Below are 15,890 nucleotides of genomic sequence, written 5' to 3'. Positions count from 1 at the left end.
ACGCCACTGCTCCTTGTCCTCCTCTGATTTCCGGTCATCACCTCGCCACAACGACGCCGCCGCCTGACTCAGCAAGCAACGAGGAGCAAAACCCAGAAGTTCCGCCACCCACCGAAGCCAGGAAACGCTGTGCTAGCTCGCCGGAACTCGAGGTTCTGCATGTCTCCATTCTCCGATCTCCAGTCCGAAACGAGCCCAACCACCACCATACATGGAGTCAGCATCTCTCCCCTTGACCAAAACCCGATAACCCCGACCTCTAACTCTGACCAGAGCCTCCGCACGCACTACACGCGCCGGCGGCAGCACGTGAGCCACTGCAGCTCCGCCGCTCGTGTTGCCATACCCCCAGGTCGTCACGATTGGGTAATTTCGTCACACCTCCCTATACTTGAATCCTGTAGTTTGATTTGGACAGAAAACCCTAACTCTATCGTTTGAATTCCGGATTGTGTGAGGTTATGGATTTCTGCAGTTTTGAGAGTTTTGGAAACGAGGAAGCCACTGCGTCAGTTTTGATTACGACTGAAAGAGGGTAAGGAGTGCTCACAAGTTATGTTTTGAATACAAGTATTGGTGAAGAGATGGATTGTTAATTTTGTTATGCTCGTTAGGTGTTGAAACTGTTGTCGATGGTGGATTGCAGCAGCAACGACTTGATTCCCAATTTGGAAAAGAAGAATGGTAAGGGTCTGGGTATTTGGATATGATTTTGCTGTATATTGTGTGTACTCGGTGAAGTCATGGTTATGTGAAATATTAGAAACGAAAGTGGTACTTGTTGTTTGAGTTATGTTGGAAACTTGGAATGAATTGGCTTATTGAATAGAGGAGAATTGTCTTGAGAATTAAAAGGATGAATTTTTATCAACGTCGAAATGTAAAATAAGAATGGACCGGTTTTGGATAAGTGAATTAATAGTCCGTGAATAGAAATATTCCAAACCTACCATATCCTGGAATTATCGTATAATGAAATTATTCGGGAATGGTGGTTGCTGTTTAATTACTTAGGGTTTAAACGCTAAATAAAATGAGGTCAAACCGGTTGACCGAAATTTTAATATGGGAAGAAGTGTGACCACCATATCCCGAATGAGCTTATTATGTTAAATGAATTGTTCAGGAATGGAAATTGCCATTTGTTTTCTTAAGGTAAAAAGGGTAAAGAAATGAAGGTGAAAGTGCTAAGTATAATCACCATATCCTAAATGATTCAAATGCTATATCATTTGGATTTGGATTGTTTGGGAATGGATAATAGAATTTATCAACTAAAGGAGAATTCTATAAACACAAGTTCTAGATCATTGTTCGATTAAAGGATAATCCGATGGATTATAAGGAAATTAAGTAAATGTTTTGGTTGCTCGGTTAGTTGAGTTATAATGAAGTCAAGTTACTTATTGGTTTAATTTTATTATAAAGGACCGAGCGTGTGCACTTGGATTTGGATAAAGGATCGAAAGTCGGGAACGAACCCGAATGCGGGCAAGCACTCCAATTCCAGGTAGGGTGAGCTGTCCCTTCCTTGTTAGAGGTTTTCAGTATATGTGGAATGCTATACTATGATAGTATGTTGCCTGCAAGAACGTTTTTGGTTGTTCATCAGTCGATGCCTCGTGATACATGTGTTTTCAGAGCTGATAATTGTTGATTGCGAAAACCGAGGCTAGACTTGCATGTTGAGATACTGTACCCTTTGTATGTTTGTGACCTGAAAGTGAATGGGACCTAGACGCGTTGATTCCTAGGGATCCCACGGTGTCGATAACCGTGAACCTCCGGAGGGGGCTGTGCTCCTATGTTTGTCGGGGAAAGGTAAGTACAGACAGTGAACCAGTCATAGGAGACTCAGAGCCAGGAAATGGACACTTTCGCTACTTGTAGTCACAAGGACTACAAAGTAGTTGGCTGGTTCTCTTACTCAGGACGAACCAGATCGGTCACTGATTTATTTTACTTTAGCCGGCAGGTAAGTATCTCGGAGCTCCAAATTGTGTGAAGCATACTGCATATGTTTTTTGAAAGAAAACAAATGTTTGTGGTTGCCTCTTTACTTAAAGTATTTTTCGATAATCGTGCACAATATTATGTAGTAAATATTTTCAAGTATATTATTTTTCAAACCTAGCATGGTTGGGTCGGCCCCTATTGGGCATGCGAGGACGAAAGCTCACCCCTACTATAGTGTGCAGGTTTCGAGCATGTGGTCGAGAAGCGTACAGGGGAGGCACATGGCACGGCTTGGCGCATTTCTCTTTAGTTTTATCAAAAGAAGGTTTTGGTCCTTAATCGGATTTTGTAGTAGCTTGTTTATTTACTTTTTATTTATTTCCTACTCGTTTACAAAAATTCCGGGAGACCCGTAACCCTGGGGCGCGTCTCCCATACTTGTCGTTACTTAGAGATGTGTTTTATTTTCCAAATTGGGCTCCGATCGCAAGCCCAAAACTCTTAGCCCATTTCGAATTCCGCTTTTGAAAATGTGTTGTTAGGTTGCTAGAATGATTTGTCCAAGAAAGTGTTTTGTAAACCAACAACCTAAACTCAAAAGGCCTTGCGGTTTCGGGTTGATGAGCTATCGAGATGCCATTCGTGACATGTCGATTCCTCATTGGCTCGGAGTCGCGGCGCTGTGGGACCCCCTCTCGAGTCACCACAGTGGGTGTGGAACATCATGAAAATATAATGGGAGTGGTAGCCAAAAATGAAGCTTGCGATATTTCTAGTCTTGCTCTTGAATGTTTTGCTACCAGACTGGACTCGGTGAATTGCAATAAATAGCTATTTTTCTTTTTTCATTGTGAAATTTGATTATTTAGAAACGATGAATGACCTTATTAATATGGGCGAGCCTTCATTTACAGTATAATGTATCATAATGGAGGAGATTATGCATTCGTTTTGTACAACTCGTTTTTGTTTGTAATTTTTTTTCCCGGCTAAAGTATGGGCCAATTTGCTTATGAATTGTATTCAGAATGATCATCTGTAATTTTTGATCTTTAGAGTTTTGGCTTCATGTTCATTCTGGTGTATACAGAATCACATATGGAATCAAGGATTTAAATTTCATCGAAATTATAAAATTTTCCAAACTTAGCCTTATCGATATTTGAGCCTCTCCAAATATCTTCAAAACTAGTTTTTAGGTACGAATATTTACCTAATATATCAAAACTTCCATCGAATTTTCTAAATTTGAATTTGCGCAAAATATCTATTGAAATTTCCACAATTTTGAAGTACCAAAATTTTTGTTAAAACCTCATTCTAAAAAAAATATAATAATAATAATAAAAAAAAAATAAAAATTTGTTTAAACCTAAATTTTGAACTTTGCTGAAACTGAGTTGTCCAACTTTGTCTCGACCAAAACATATCAAAATTCATCATATAAATATGAAGTACCAAAATTCCCATTGGACCGATTTAGTTGGATTTACAAAGAGATGGGTGTGGGCCTATTGAACAACCCGCAGTCCCGCAATGGGTCAAAATCTGAATCCATAACATTGGAGAGTCCCGAAATTTATAACGACGAAGTAATTAACAGTTTGGGGACATTTTTCAAAATCCGACAAAAGCCATGGCTTCCAATTTCTGGACTTCGTCTCACTAGTACGTTTGATCCTCTCTCCGATGATTTTGTTGGTTTCTAATTTCACTCTCTAATTCGATTCTGGGGTTCTGCTGCTTGTGGTGCGCAGCAAACAGCTTTCGGACCAGGAAGATGTGGATGTTGTGCTCCCACTTGATAAAGAGAAGGGCATCACTCTTGAAGACTTCAAGCTCATCAAGATGCATATGGCCAATTGTATTTTCTTTGTTCTCCATTGATTTTGCTTTTTGGATTGTGTTTCTGTATTGGGTTTTCCCTGCAATTTGGATCTTTGTATTTTTTTTGATAAAATCTCTGGCTGATGCTGAAATGTTTCGCTTCCTTTTGTTTTTTTGTTTTTTCTTTTCCTTGTTTTGATTGATAAGAGCAATTTCAGTGAAATAGCGGAACATGGTGATGCTACGTTCCGATGAGAGTCCTTGAAAATGTCATACTTGATTATAGACTAATTTTTCTGGTTATTTTCCCTCTTACCATTTTCAGATATATCCAAAGTGGCACAACATGTGAAAGTGAGACAAAGGTTCGTTGAATAGCTTCATTTTTTTAATCAAGTGCAGAAATATATTTGATTCACTTCTGCATACTCAGATGGTGTCTTTTTTACTCGTCAATTTTGCAGGGTTGTAGCTACTGCAGTTACATATATGAGGCGTGTGTATACCAGGTATGTTAACCAAATATTCAATAGTGAGGAAAAATTGTTCAGCCACTGGCCAGCTTATGGTTTATTCGTGAACCACATTAATGGTCTTTTGTCTTAGTAGTAGCCTTGAGTTTCTTCAATCCTAGAACCTGCATTTCCTGTCAAACTCGTATCTTTTAAGTTTATCATTTTCTTTAGCTAAGTCACATTTTTTGGCTTCACCGATTCAGCACTCACTTTTGTTTTAATTATGGCAGAATTTTTAAGTAATAAACTAGGCATATCCTCAAAGCAAGACCCAATCATGATAACAAATACGTATTGATTGTTTTTGTTTTCGTGACTGTTCCCATTAATGACATGTTGCTAAGATGTTTTCTGACCATTTCTTATCAACTCATTAATATTTCATCCCCAAAAAGGTTTAAAGTAACATCTGTATTTGCATTCATATGTAAGTTCAACCTAGTATGCTGGAACATTTCCTTATTCCCACATTTTTAAGACGCAAATTTTGAGATTCCTTATCACATCCATAATGTTTCTTCAGCTAGAAGAGTTTTTACGTATGAACTGTATGATAAATGCACTTGCATATATATGGGTGTTCACTCTCACTTGTATGGTGCTGCATCATTCTTATTTGTCTCAGCTCATTGTATATACAGCTATTGTTAACATTCCTCACTCTGTCCTTTGGGTTAGAATCTGTCAGTGCAAGACTACAAAGTCTATATTTAATTTCTCTTGCTAGGCATGACTTCCACTTCTTGTTTTAGGAAGACTATGTCTGAGTATGATCCACGCCTTGTGGCTCCAACCTGCTTGTACCTGGCATCAAAAGCAGAAGAAAGCACAGTTCAGGCTAAACTTCTTGTATTTTACATCAGGAAATTATGTAATCACTTGTTACTGAATATAATAGATTTTTTCTTCATCTTTTCTAATCATTTACTTATTGGCATTCTATATATGGTCCGAAGCACTTACAGTCTTCTGTTTTTCTGTACAGATTCTGATGAAAAGTATAGGTGCGAGATCAAAGACATACTTGAAATGGAGATGAAGATTTTAGAAGCTCTCAACTATTATCTAGTTATATACCATCCTTACCGTTCATTGTCTCAGTAAGCATTTTGTCTCACAATTTTGATTAGTCGGATAGGTTTAGAGATAATTCCTATCTGATTAAGCTCTGATGACAATAATTTTTACTGCAGGTGGATCAGTGGTACAAATTATACTCATGTTTTGACTTCAATTATTATCCATTAGATTAGTACTCTAAATGGCAGAGATTAAACATGATATGGCAAAAAGTTCTATCTTTTTAGTGGAAAACTTTAAGTAAAATTTGTGTACCAACTGATCCGCCCATTTGTTTTCTCTTGATCACTCCATTGTTTTACAGTTGAATCTTCAATTCCTGCAGGTTTTGATTGGGTGGTTTCAGATTCCCACACATGACCTCAAATATGTTTTAGAATCCAATTTAATGTTGTAGTTATTTTGGCTATATGTGCATAAAGATAGTAGACCATGCACCTAAAACTGTTAAGTTTGATTCTGTCGATGCCACAAATGCTTTTATGCACTACTTTTTCTCAAGTTCACACCATTTTAGGTTGATAGGAATCTATCTTCCATCTTCTCTATTCTGAAATAGTTGTACTCTATTTTTCTCCAGGTTGCTTCAGGATACAGGCTTGAATGATATAACTATGACACAAGTAACCTGGTAAGGCCATTTATCGATTGTTTAATTTCTTAGTTGTATTTAGTGTTTGCATGCTTAACTAAAGTTGTGGTACCTATCTGCATGCTTATACAGTCCATATGAAATATTCTGTTATCTTTTTTTTTTTTTTTTTTCCCTGTATAAACTTGACCTCAATTGTGTTGCTTTATGTTTCAGATAGAGGTTTTCTTTGTAAACATTTTTCATGGTCTTGAAAAGATATTACAAATAAATAAGACAACCTTAACAGTTTAATACACACAGGGGAATTGTGAATGACACATACAAGATGGACCTTGCACTTGTACATCCTCCACACCTTATTGCTCTAGCTTGCATATACATTGCCAGCGTACTCAGAGAGAAAGACACCACGGCATGGTTTGAGGAGCTCCGTGTGGATATGAATGTGGTGAGTCTTTCAGTCGAACATTAGATGTTTCTTCATCCTTTCATTATGATTATGTATAAAAAGAGAACAAGACCATTTTATTAATGGAGATTATTTATTCACCTCAAGTGGATGTGAGATTGGCTTTTCAATGCTAGTCTTTTTAATTGCCTAGTCCTGGGCCTTAGAGGCCAAGAAGCTTTATTATACCAAAGTTTTTGAAGACCTCAACAGATGGATTCTGCTATTTATAATCTTTCCTTTTGGTTTCTTCTGCTTTCATATTTTAGATTTTTGTTCACACATTTGTTTATCATATTTTGACAGGTGAAAAACATATCGATGGAGATATTAGATTTCTACGAAAACCACAGAATGATCACGGAAGAGCGGTGTAATGCTGCTCTCAACAAGCTACCCTCCAGAGTATAGATGGCTGGACAGCAGACTGTAAAAGCTACTTGAGAAACCACTACTGATCATGAATGAGTTCTGATGGTCATTGTGCTTGTACTACTGTGACTATCAATTTATGTTTCATAGTCACCCTTTCGGGACAGCAATATATGTAGAAAGTAGTATTATAGGTTTTCCAGAATCTGAATGTATCAATATTCTCTGATTTTCCACTTGGATAAACAGTTTCAGATTGCAATGGATTTTCGTTGGTATGATTACTATGACGTGTGCGAAACTGGCCCTTTTTTGTAATGCATGCATTACTTTCAGAATACTGATAAACGTTCCATTATCAAGGCAGAACCATAATAAGAAATTTGATTTTATGTCAATGTTCAGTTTACTCCTTTAATTTGTCTCTCACTCTTCCTCTGCTTCAACTAATTAGAGATTGTATCACAGAACTCTAGATCCGAAGAAAAAGGAAGTGAAGGGTAGAGAACTAACCTAGCTAAGCTTCAGTTTTTCGACTTTTTCCAAAAGAGGTCCTTCCATGCATCCTGGGGAAACTTTTTCAGAAGGGAAGTATGAGCGTCCCTTCTAAAAAGGTTTTCAGAAGCCAAGAAAACCCCAAGATTTTGCTTACAACTTCCTAAGATTAGCACACCGCCCAGGGGACTCCAAGTTCTCCAATACTCACAAAACCTACAGTCACCGGCAAATATTTATATAATATATATAATTATTATCTCAACCTAGAAGAAATTATTATCTAATCTCAATCGTTAGTTGTTATCTAATCTAATGGTCTAGAATCAAAGCACAATTTTAACTATAATTTACCATTTACGTGGCTATTGATCCGTCCTCATATATATATGAGGGCCCTTCCACTAAGGGATCCTTTTTTTTTGTTTTTCTAGGGATAGGGCATTAGACCAACTTTTCGATCATATTTTTGCATCTCAACCGTTCAGTTTTTATGTCCTAACGTGTAGATCACTTTTGCAAATTTTCAGCCAAATTAATTATCGTTAAGGCATTCAAAATGGCGACTTAAGATTATAAGTATGAACAGTTCAAGTTTGACAGATTTGGTTCGTTCGTTGATTTAATCTAGTTTGATACCTTAACGATCACCGATCTAGCTGAAAATTTGCAGAAATGATCTGCACATTAGGACCTAAAAGCTGAACGGTTGAGATGCCGAAATGTGATCGAAAAGTTGGTCTAATGCCCTATCCCTAGAAAAACAAAAAAAAGGGATCCCTTAGTGGAAGGGCCCTCATATATATATATATATATATATATATATATATATAGGATTTTTCTCAGGTAAGGATGTCCTTAGTTTTTCTTATGGAACGGATTTACTGTTTTCACCCACTTTCCGATCACATTTTCACATCTTAACCGTTCAGTTTTTAGGTCCTAATGTATGGATCACCTCTGCAAAATTTCAGCCAATTTGGTGTTCGTTAAGGCGTCCAAAACAGCAATTTACACGAACGAACCGAATCTGTCGAACCGGAACCGTTCGTTTACATTGTTGTAATTTGCAGTTTTGGATGCCTTAATGATCACCAATTTGGCTGAAATTTTGCAGAGGTGATCTATACATTAGGACCTAAAAACTGAACGGTTAAGATGTGAAAATTTGATCGGAAAGTGGGTGAAAACCGGAAATTCGTACCTAAGAAAAACTAAGGACATCCTTAGTGTAGCCGGACTGTATATATATATATATATATATATATATATATATATATATATATACATATGGTGCTATTCACACTCATTTTATCTATTTACACACCCCCTCTATTTTCTTATTATTTTAATTCAATTTGTTTCTACAAATTATCTTAACTACCCTCCCTTGTAATTATGTTTCTTTTTATTTTTTCTTTTTTCTATTTGGCAAGTCAATCATGAAAATGGGTGAGTTTCTTATCTCTTATATATATAGAGAGCCGTTTAGAAGAGGACGTTCGCAACCCAGAAAAAGTGCGGACGTCCCTCCTTCGGCCTCCATCAGGCGGCGATGGAGGCGCTGCGGTTGCCGGACGAACCCTCTGGATATCCGGGACTGCGTCACCATCAAGGCGAAGGCTCAGCTGATCAGAATAGAAGGTGTGCGCGGCGTGCTCTCCTGAAACCATGGAAGCCCATCGAAGTTGATTTCGAACTCTTCATTGACGACTCCAGCAGCAAGCAGAGGCTCGACATCGAGGCCTAGTTCGGGTCCGGCAACCACAGTGCCTCCATCGCCGCTTGATCGAGGCCAGAGGAGGGACGTCTGCATTTTTTCTGGGTTGCGGACGCCCGCTTCTAAACGGTATATATATATAGAATTTTTCTTAGGTAAGGATATATATCCTTACCTAAGCTTATGGAACAGATTTCCAGTTTTTGGCAACTTTTCGATAACATATTCACATTTTAATCATTCTATTTTTAGGTCCTAATGTATAGATCATCTTTACAAAATTTCAGCCAAATTGATGATCGTAACAGGCATCCAAAACTGCAATTTACACGAACGAACCGAATCTGTCGAACCAGAACCGTTCGTGTACATTGTTGTAAATTGCAGTTTTGAATGCCTTAATGATCATCAGTTTGAGTGAAATTTTGCAGAGATGATCTATACATTAGGACTCAAAAACTGAACGGTTAAGATGTGAATATGTGATCGAAAAGTGGCTAAAAACTGTAAATCCGTACCTAATCTTAGGTAAGGATGTCCTTAGCCAAGAAGGACTATATATAAAAAAATAAACACACACATATATAAACATGCCAGTTGTAGGAATCCAATCTATCGCTTGGTTAATTTTCTAAAGTGTTGTATTACATATTTGCATGATCGGAAATTTGGAATAGATTATAGTCGTATAAAAGGGTATTAGAGTCATAGAAAAGGGTATGATACTGTGATGTTTATCATACATTGATTTTACATCTATTTGAACAAAAATTACAATTTATATAAATCAAAATTATTACATTCGTTTACACTATTTACATGTAGTTAAATCAAAATTACAATATTGACAACAAATTTGTTCAAAAATTTGTAACAAGATCGTAGGTGGTGTAATTACCATTAATAGAACTAAGATTACACAAAATAGGATTCAAGTTACCACAATGACAACAAATTTGTTGTCACATTTGTAAATGTGAGGATGAGATACTAATATGTACGTACTATAGAACTTTCCGTTTTCTTCTCTGTCATGCATAAACTTGCTGCTGATACATCATACATCGGTAGAATGCTATCGTAGTTCGAACTTCGAAGAGCTCGATCTGTGCCGATTTATATGAAATGTGGTAAGTCTAAATCGAATATGAATTCATCCTTTCATTCTGTGCGTGATCGATAAACAATTTTATTTTTTATTTTTTGTTTGATAAATTGACAATGAATCATGAACAGCATCAGCCTACGTATATGTACGTATCACAACTTTAGATAACTAAACATAACTATATGGTGAAAATACCGTGTGTGCTAGGAATTCTTTTCGGAGGGAAATTCTAAACCTTAAGGTAACCTGCGCCAAGAAAACCTCGAAAGAGATCGAATTATTGGTTTATCCACATCTCTAAATCCTAAACCCTAAACTCTCCTATACTGGAAGACTGGATCATTCATCAAACGTCCTGGTCAGAGTTTCAATATAATCATAAATATGTCTGACATTAATACCTGTGATGTTTGCAACAAGAAGTCTGTAAGTATTCACAACGCCATTACGCCGGCAACCTCCACCTCCTTATTCGCCGTCATCTCTCTCACTCCACTGTCGTTCGTCGAGTGGGAGGACTGCCGGTGACTGGAGGTCAGGTGCGGAGGTTGTCGTCGTTTGAAATCTTTTTCTTTTATCTCGTTATAATAGAATTAGCTAGGAATTATTTAGAAAACAGAATAGATGCACACACAAAGAAAGAAAAAGATAGAGTACGTTGGGATGAAAACCTTGAGATTCCACTAGAATTTCCCTTCCAAACCCATAAAAAGAAACACATATTTTACAGTTTTTACATAACATGCAGTTAATAGACTAACAGCCAGCTTCTTATTTTCATGCAGGCTGGACTGGTGCGTCGACCATTCTGGGATCAAAGATGCTGTCAGGAACATTACTCCGATGGTACATTGCGGTGTAGTACTTGTTTCAGATTTAAGGTCCGTGGAAAGATATTTGATATATTATCTTCTTCTCTCTCCAATTTTGTTTAAATAATCTAAGAACACGTTTACGTGACATAGATAATTGGAACTTTCTTTTGGTTGCTAACATGACGTAGAAAGCTGGAGAAACAGAATATTTGAACCTTGGTGATGGACGATATCTTTGCTCATATTGCTCTTCTATAGCGGTCTTGAATCGAGAGGAATGCAATGCCATTATTGAAAATGTGTTCAAGTTCTACAGAAGTTTAAATCTCAGAATAGACAAAAGCGTTCATATTCTATTCGCCGACAAGAATGAGATGCGCAGAATTAATACATGTAAAGAAGGTAATATGAGAGCAAATTCAATTGTTTATAGAAAGATACATCATTGCAAGAAATTACTCAGTCAGATTATTGAGAATTGTTTATTCATGAAAATTGAGAATTGAGTAAAAAAAAGTTTAATATAATTTGTCTCATAAAAATGATGATTACTAAAAACATTAAGGCATGAGTTGACTAAATTTTAGAAAAGGAGGACCCTGAAATAATAAAATATATATTTTCATGTTCATTTTGGTAATTTATGCAGATGCTGATGGTTTATATTTCTCAAGAGGTTATAAGAACCTGTCTATTTTAACTGTAAGAGTTCTGATGCTAAATTGATTTCCTACTTTCTTGTAAATATATATACTTAGTAACATTTGGTCATATCATATGTTATTATCCAATCTTTTAAATTGCTCAGTACGTATATATTCAAATTATGAGTATAATATATATGCACATCGTCTCCTTGTTTTGTTTGTAACAGATTGAATATTTGAAAACTAAAGGAAATATTGAAGTGTTGACGAAAGTCCCAAAGCTCTTAGAAGGAGTCACAATTGTAGTTTTGTTCGGAAAACCAAAGTAAGCAAATAGCTTACTATCTTCTTTATGTTCATAAATTATTGTGCATCATAGTTTCCTTCCTTTGCATATCTTGTTTATTTAGGCCATGCATTTTTCTAGGAATTATTTCTTATTATTACTTCACATACCTAACTAAAAAAAATCGTATTTACATTTGCATACAGTGTGGAAATCGGTGGGATCTTGGCACATGAGATGATGCATGCATGGTTACGCCTTCGAGGTTTGATTTTCTGTGTTTTTTTTTTGTTTGAATCCGACTTTGCTTAAAAAAAAGAAAAAGAAAGAGGTTTATCTTGCACTTAATTAGTTGATTATGTCTACAATTTTTTTGTTTGTTTGTTTGTATATGAGTGGTACTCATTTTCTTCCGGTATATGTGTTCTAATTAATAGGTAAGCCATGGGAATGGGAAAGAAGAGTTGAAGAAGGCATTTGCGAAGTAATGTATTACAAGTGGTTGAAATGGTTTTGTTCTAGTACTGGATTTCATTCTTCTTACAAAACCAAAGATCATGCTCAATACACAAGAAAGTTGATAAAGTACTTGGCACAAGGGATTGAGACGCGGGAAGACGAAGTTTATGGCCAAGGGTTCAGAGATGCTATGCTAACGGTTACAAAATTAGGCTTCAAAACTACACTGAACTATACCCTTAAAAATGGAACTCTTCCTGTAGCTCCACCGAAAACCGAGCTATTGTGGAAGGCCACCACTAGTGGTGCTACATTGTTATTGAAGGCCACTGCCACCACCATAACTGATTTATTATGGAAGTCCACCGGCCGCCGTTATGGAAGGCCATCGCCACCACAACTAGGGCCAAAGCCATAAGAACATACAAGAGGGTCTGTCCGCGTCCCCTGTCACTCTTTCTTGTATTTATCAGGTGTTGTGTTGTGTTCTGTTTTCGCTCGTGGACATGCCTAGATAATTTGAAATTCAATGATGACAACTCTAGAAAGACAGATTTTCTATAGTTCTAAGAAAGGCAGATTACTTAATTAGGATTAGGGCAGACTTGGGGTAACCAGTAATATGCTTTAGTCTACCAGGAATAGGCTCTATCTTTGGTAACAGCTAGCTGATAAATAGGGTCCGGTGATCGGTTTCTGTGTGGTTCAAGTCAATTCCCGGAAAAATATACACAAGAAATAGAACCAAACTGTAGAGAGATCAAAAGCAAATGAGATGAATAACAGAATTGTTGAACTATGATGAACTTATAATTGGGTTTGTGTCATATGAAAGGGGAATCTGAAACCCAGAAGAGGTAACCTGCAAGAAAAGCTCCGAAACAGACAGAATGATTTATTCACAATTCTAAAATAAACCATTGTGTATAGGTAAAAGGACTCGCACACCAGACATCTATATATAAAGGTGATCCACTCTCCAAAGCTTGAAGACAGGATCATTCATCAAACATTCAGATTTACTAGCTAGTTGGAGTACTTCAATATGATATCATAACTTAATATGTGGGGTGATCATACATGTGATGTTTGCAACAAGAAATCTGTACGTATTGACAACGCCATCTCGGCGGACGACCTTGACCTCATCATTCACCACCATCTATTTCACTTTAACTCCTGCATATAACTGACAGATGTGACACGCATGAACAACAAATCACACACAATGTCACCACAGTCAAAGGAAGAATCATATCTCCTGTTGGATAGAAACTGGAGTCTCTCTAAGGAAATCTAATGTTACATCTTCATATGACTCTGCCTTCCATTTACCTGTTCCCGTTACATCTTCTAAGTATCAATGTACATCAAGAGTTGTTTTAATACGTTGAACAACACCCAAGTTGATTGATTATAGACTGCCAAACTGTGTTCTAAGAGTATCAGTTTAGATAAAGTTATCCTTTAGGTGAGATACTATGTAAAAATGTAATGCATTGAGTACTGTACTTGCATATATTTTCAAGAAGGCAGAGAATAATATCAATCCATCATTTACATACCTCAATGAAAATGTCTACAAGAATTACTGATCTTAACAATGGGATCACAATCAAAATTCATATCACCATATCAGAGTCATACATACAAAAATTTCTATTCGACTCGTAGCCCATAACCTCAAAGAGAAACAAGATTTCATATCACTCTTCTAGGACATTGGAATCTTGAGACATTACTTCTTTCCCTTTTTAGCTTGCTTCCTCTCTGTAATTAAACCAAAACAAAAATTAGACATCGAAGTAAGTATCTATGATATTATAGACTAAGAAATGGTGTGTACCTAGTTTCCTCTTAGCTTCAGATTTCGCGAAAAATTCTTTCCATTCATCAGTTAAGACGAAAATTGGGTCATCATCCTCTTCCTCTTCTAACGCAACATCATCATGATTCTGCTCCTGCAATACCCTGTTTTCAAGTCCAGTCAAAACGAAGCATTATTCTAAAAGCAAAGGAAAATAAATATATGCAGCAATGCGGAAGCAAAAAGATGAAGTTATAAGAAGTTGAAGCTACTTACAGGGGGGTAGGATTGTAATCGTACGCGCCTTTGATCCCAGAAGTTTCCGACTTTGAATAGGTTGGGAAAGGAACGGGAGTAGCTTGTTCTGGGTTTTGAGCAAAAGATGTGAAATTGGGGCGAACATGGTGGTGGTGGCAGTTGAAGTGGTGGTGGTGATGGTGGTGGTGGTGGGGGTTGAGGAATAAGGGGTGGTGATGATGGTGATGGTGAAGATGGTGGTGGGGATGGTGAAGTAAGCACGGCCTCCATGACCTGCATCCATGAGGAGGATCCATGGATTGTTCAAACTGGGAAGAGTGACCGGCAAATTGATATCTTGGAACCTATTTTGGGTTCTGAATTTGTTTTTTCGCCAATCGGCCTGGATATTTCGTTGGATCAATTGGTGTTGTGGTGGAGCTGGCTCGATTTGTTGGGGATTTTGGTCGGGTACCTTGGCGGTGTGTTCTAGGCCTGTGCTTCAGTTGGCCTTGGTGGTTCCAGTGGGGTGAAAGGCAGTCGAATAGGGTGCAAGCTATTGTCTTGTGATTGTAACCTTTTTTTTTTAAAGAATTGTGATTGTATCTTATTGCAGTTCGTAGAGCAATAGATCGAGTCGAGTTGGGAGGCTGGGTTTGGATCAGGTCGGTGGTAGTTGCGATCGGCCGATAGCTTATCCTTGAAGTGATAGATCTTCTCGCTTGAAAGCCCAAGAATAAAACCGTGCTCGACCTATGTGGGCGGGTACTAGAGGCACTAGCAGGCAACCAGGTGCACTATCCTCCCTAGGGTGTGACAGATAAAATTGAAAGGGTGTTTCTAAATATACCCAGCAAATATCTTAACATACCAAGTCCTAGAATATTGTGTTTAATTTTCCAAATTTACCCTTAAGTAAAATACACCCAGCCAAAAACCTAGCAATCTTCTAGGCAGCAAGCACCATTCAAACCCAGCAAGCATCATTCAAAGTTTCAAACCCAGCAAACATGTACTCGATATAAACGTAAATGTCATCTCCATCATCACAATTAAGACTTGAGAATTGAGACCAAAGAGAGAGAACACTAGTCTTGTTTATAGAGGAGCCCACTGATTAGGAACTTTCATGAATCAATCAAAGTCAGCAAACATGCTGACAACAAAAATGTGTGATCTGTCCAGCTTGTATCCATGAGTCTTCTCCCTGGCAAGTTCGGCTTCCAGAGGAGTATTGAACTCAATGAAGCAACATATAGCCTATGGACTTCTGCGTTTCGGGTTCAAGAGGCATCCAAAATCCATCTTCCTTGATCAGTGGGCACCAGAAGGTTATTGCTAGCTTTGCTGTAAATTATGCGAATGACATTTCAAGCTTCTCAAACTTCTCAATCGGAACCACCGGAAGGTTATATCAACAACGATTATGTTGCCGAACCTGGACTGCAACTCCGAATTCGCATCGTTGCCGATATCTTCATCGTCACTTGGAATGCCGAAGGTTTCTCCATTAGGGATACGGA

The 15,890-nt window shown here is 37.5% G+C and overlaps 2 protein-coding genes across 2 annotated transcripts; one reads left to right on the top strand and one right to left on the bottom strand.

The window, feature by feature from the left end:
- The first annotated feature begins 3,469 nt into the window (after nt 1–3,469).
- On the top strand, nt 3,470–7,077 carry LOC133740552 (cyclin-C1-2-like). The gene is made up of 9 exons (XM_062168509.1): nt 3,470–3,624; nt 3,714–3,820; nt 4,109–4,148; nt 4,248–4,292; nt 5,051–5,169; nt 5,284–5,398; nt 5,959–6,009; nt 6,274–6,421; nt 6,728–7,077. Exons 1-9 carry the CDS (start codon nt 3,593–3,595, stop codon nt 6,830–6,832), a joined length of 762 nt encoding a protein of 253 aa, XP_062024493.1. The 5' UTR covers nt 3,470–3,592; the 3' UTR covers nt 6,833–7,077.
- Nucleotides 7,078–13,807: 6,730 nt separating this feature from the next.
- LOC133738880 (uncharacterized) lies at nt 13,808–15,170 on the bottom strand. Its single transcript, XM_062166548.1, has 3 exons — nt 14,407–15,170; nt 14,170–14,294; nt 13,808–14,093 (listed from the first exon to the last, which is right to left on the bottom strand). The coding sequence occupies exons 1-3, from the start codon at nt 14,682–14,684 to the stop codon at nt 14,062–14,064; spliced, it is 435 nt and encodes a 144-aa protein (XP_062022532.1). The 5' UTR covers nt 14,685–15,170; the 3' UTR covers nt 13,808–14,061.
- Between the last annotated feature and the right edge of the window lie 720 nt (nt 15,171–15,890).

This window comes from Rosa rugosa, chromosome 3, assembly GCF_958449725.1.
Source record: "Rosa rugosa chromosome 3, drRosRugo1.1, whole genome shotgun sequence".
In the NCBI taxonomy this organism is placed as follows: Eukaryota; Viridiplantae; Streptophyta; class Magnoliopsida; order Rosales; family Rosaceae; genus Rosa; species Rosa rugosa.
Note: the sequence above shows the minus strand (reverse complement) of the source record. Positions and strands in the feature narration are given on the sequence as shown.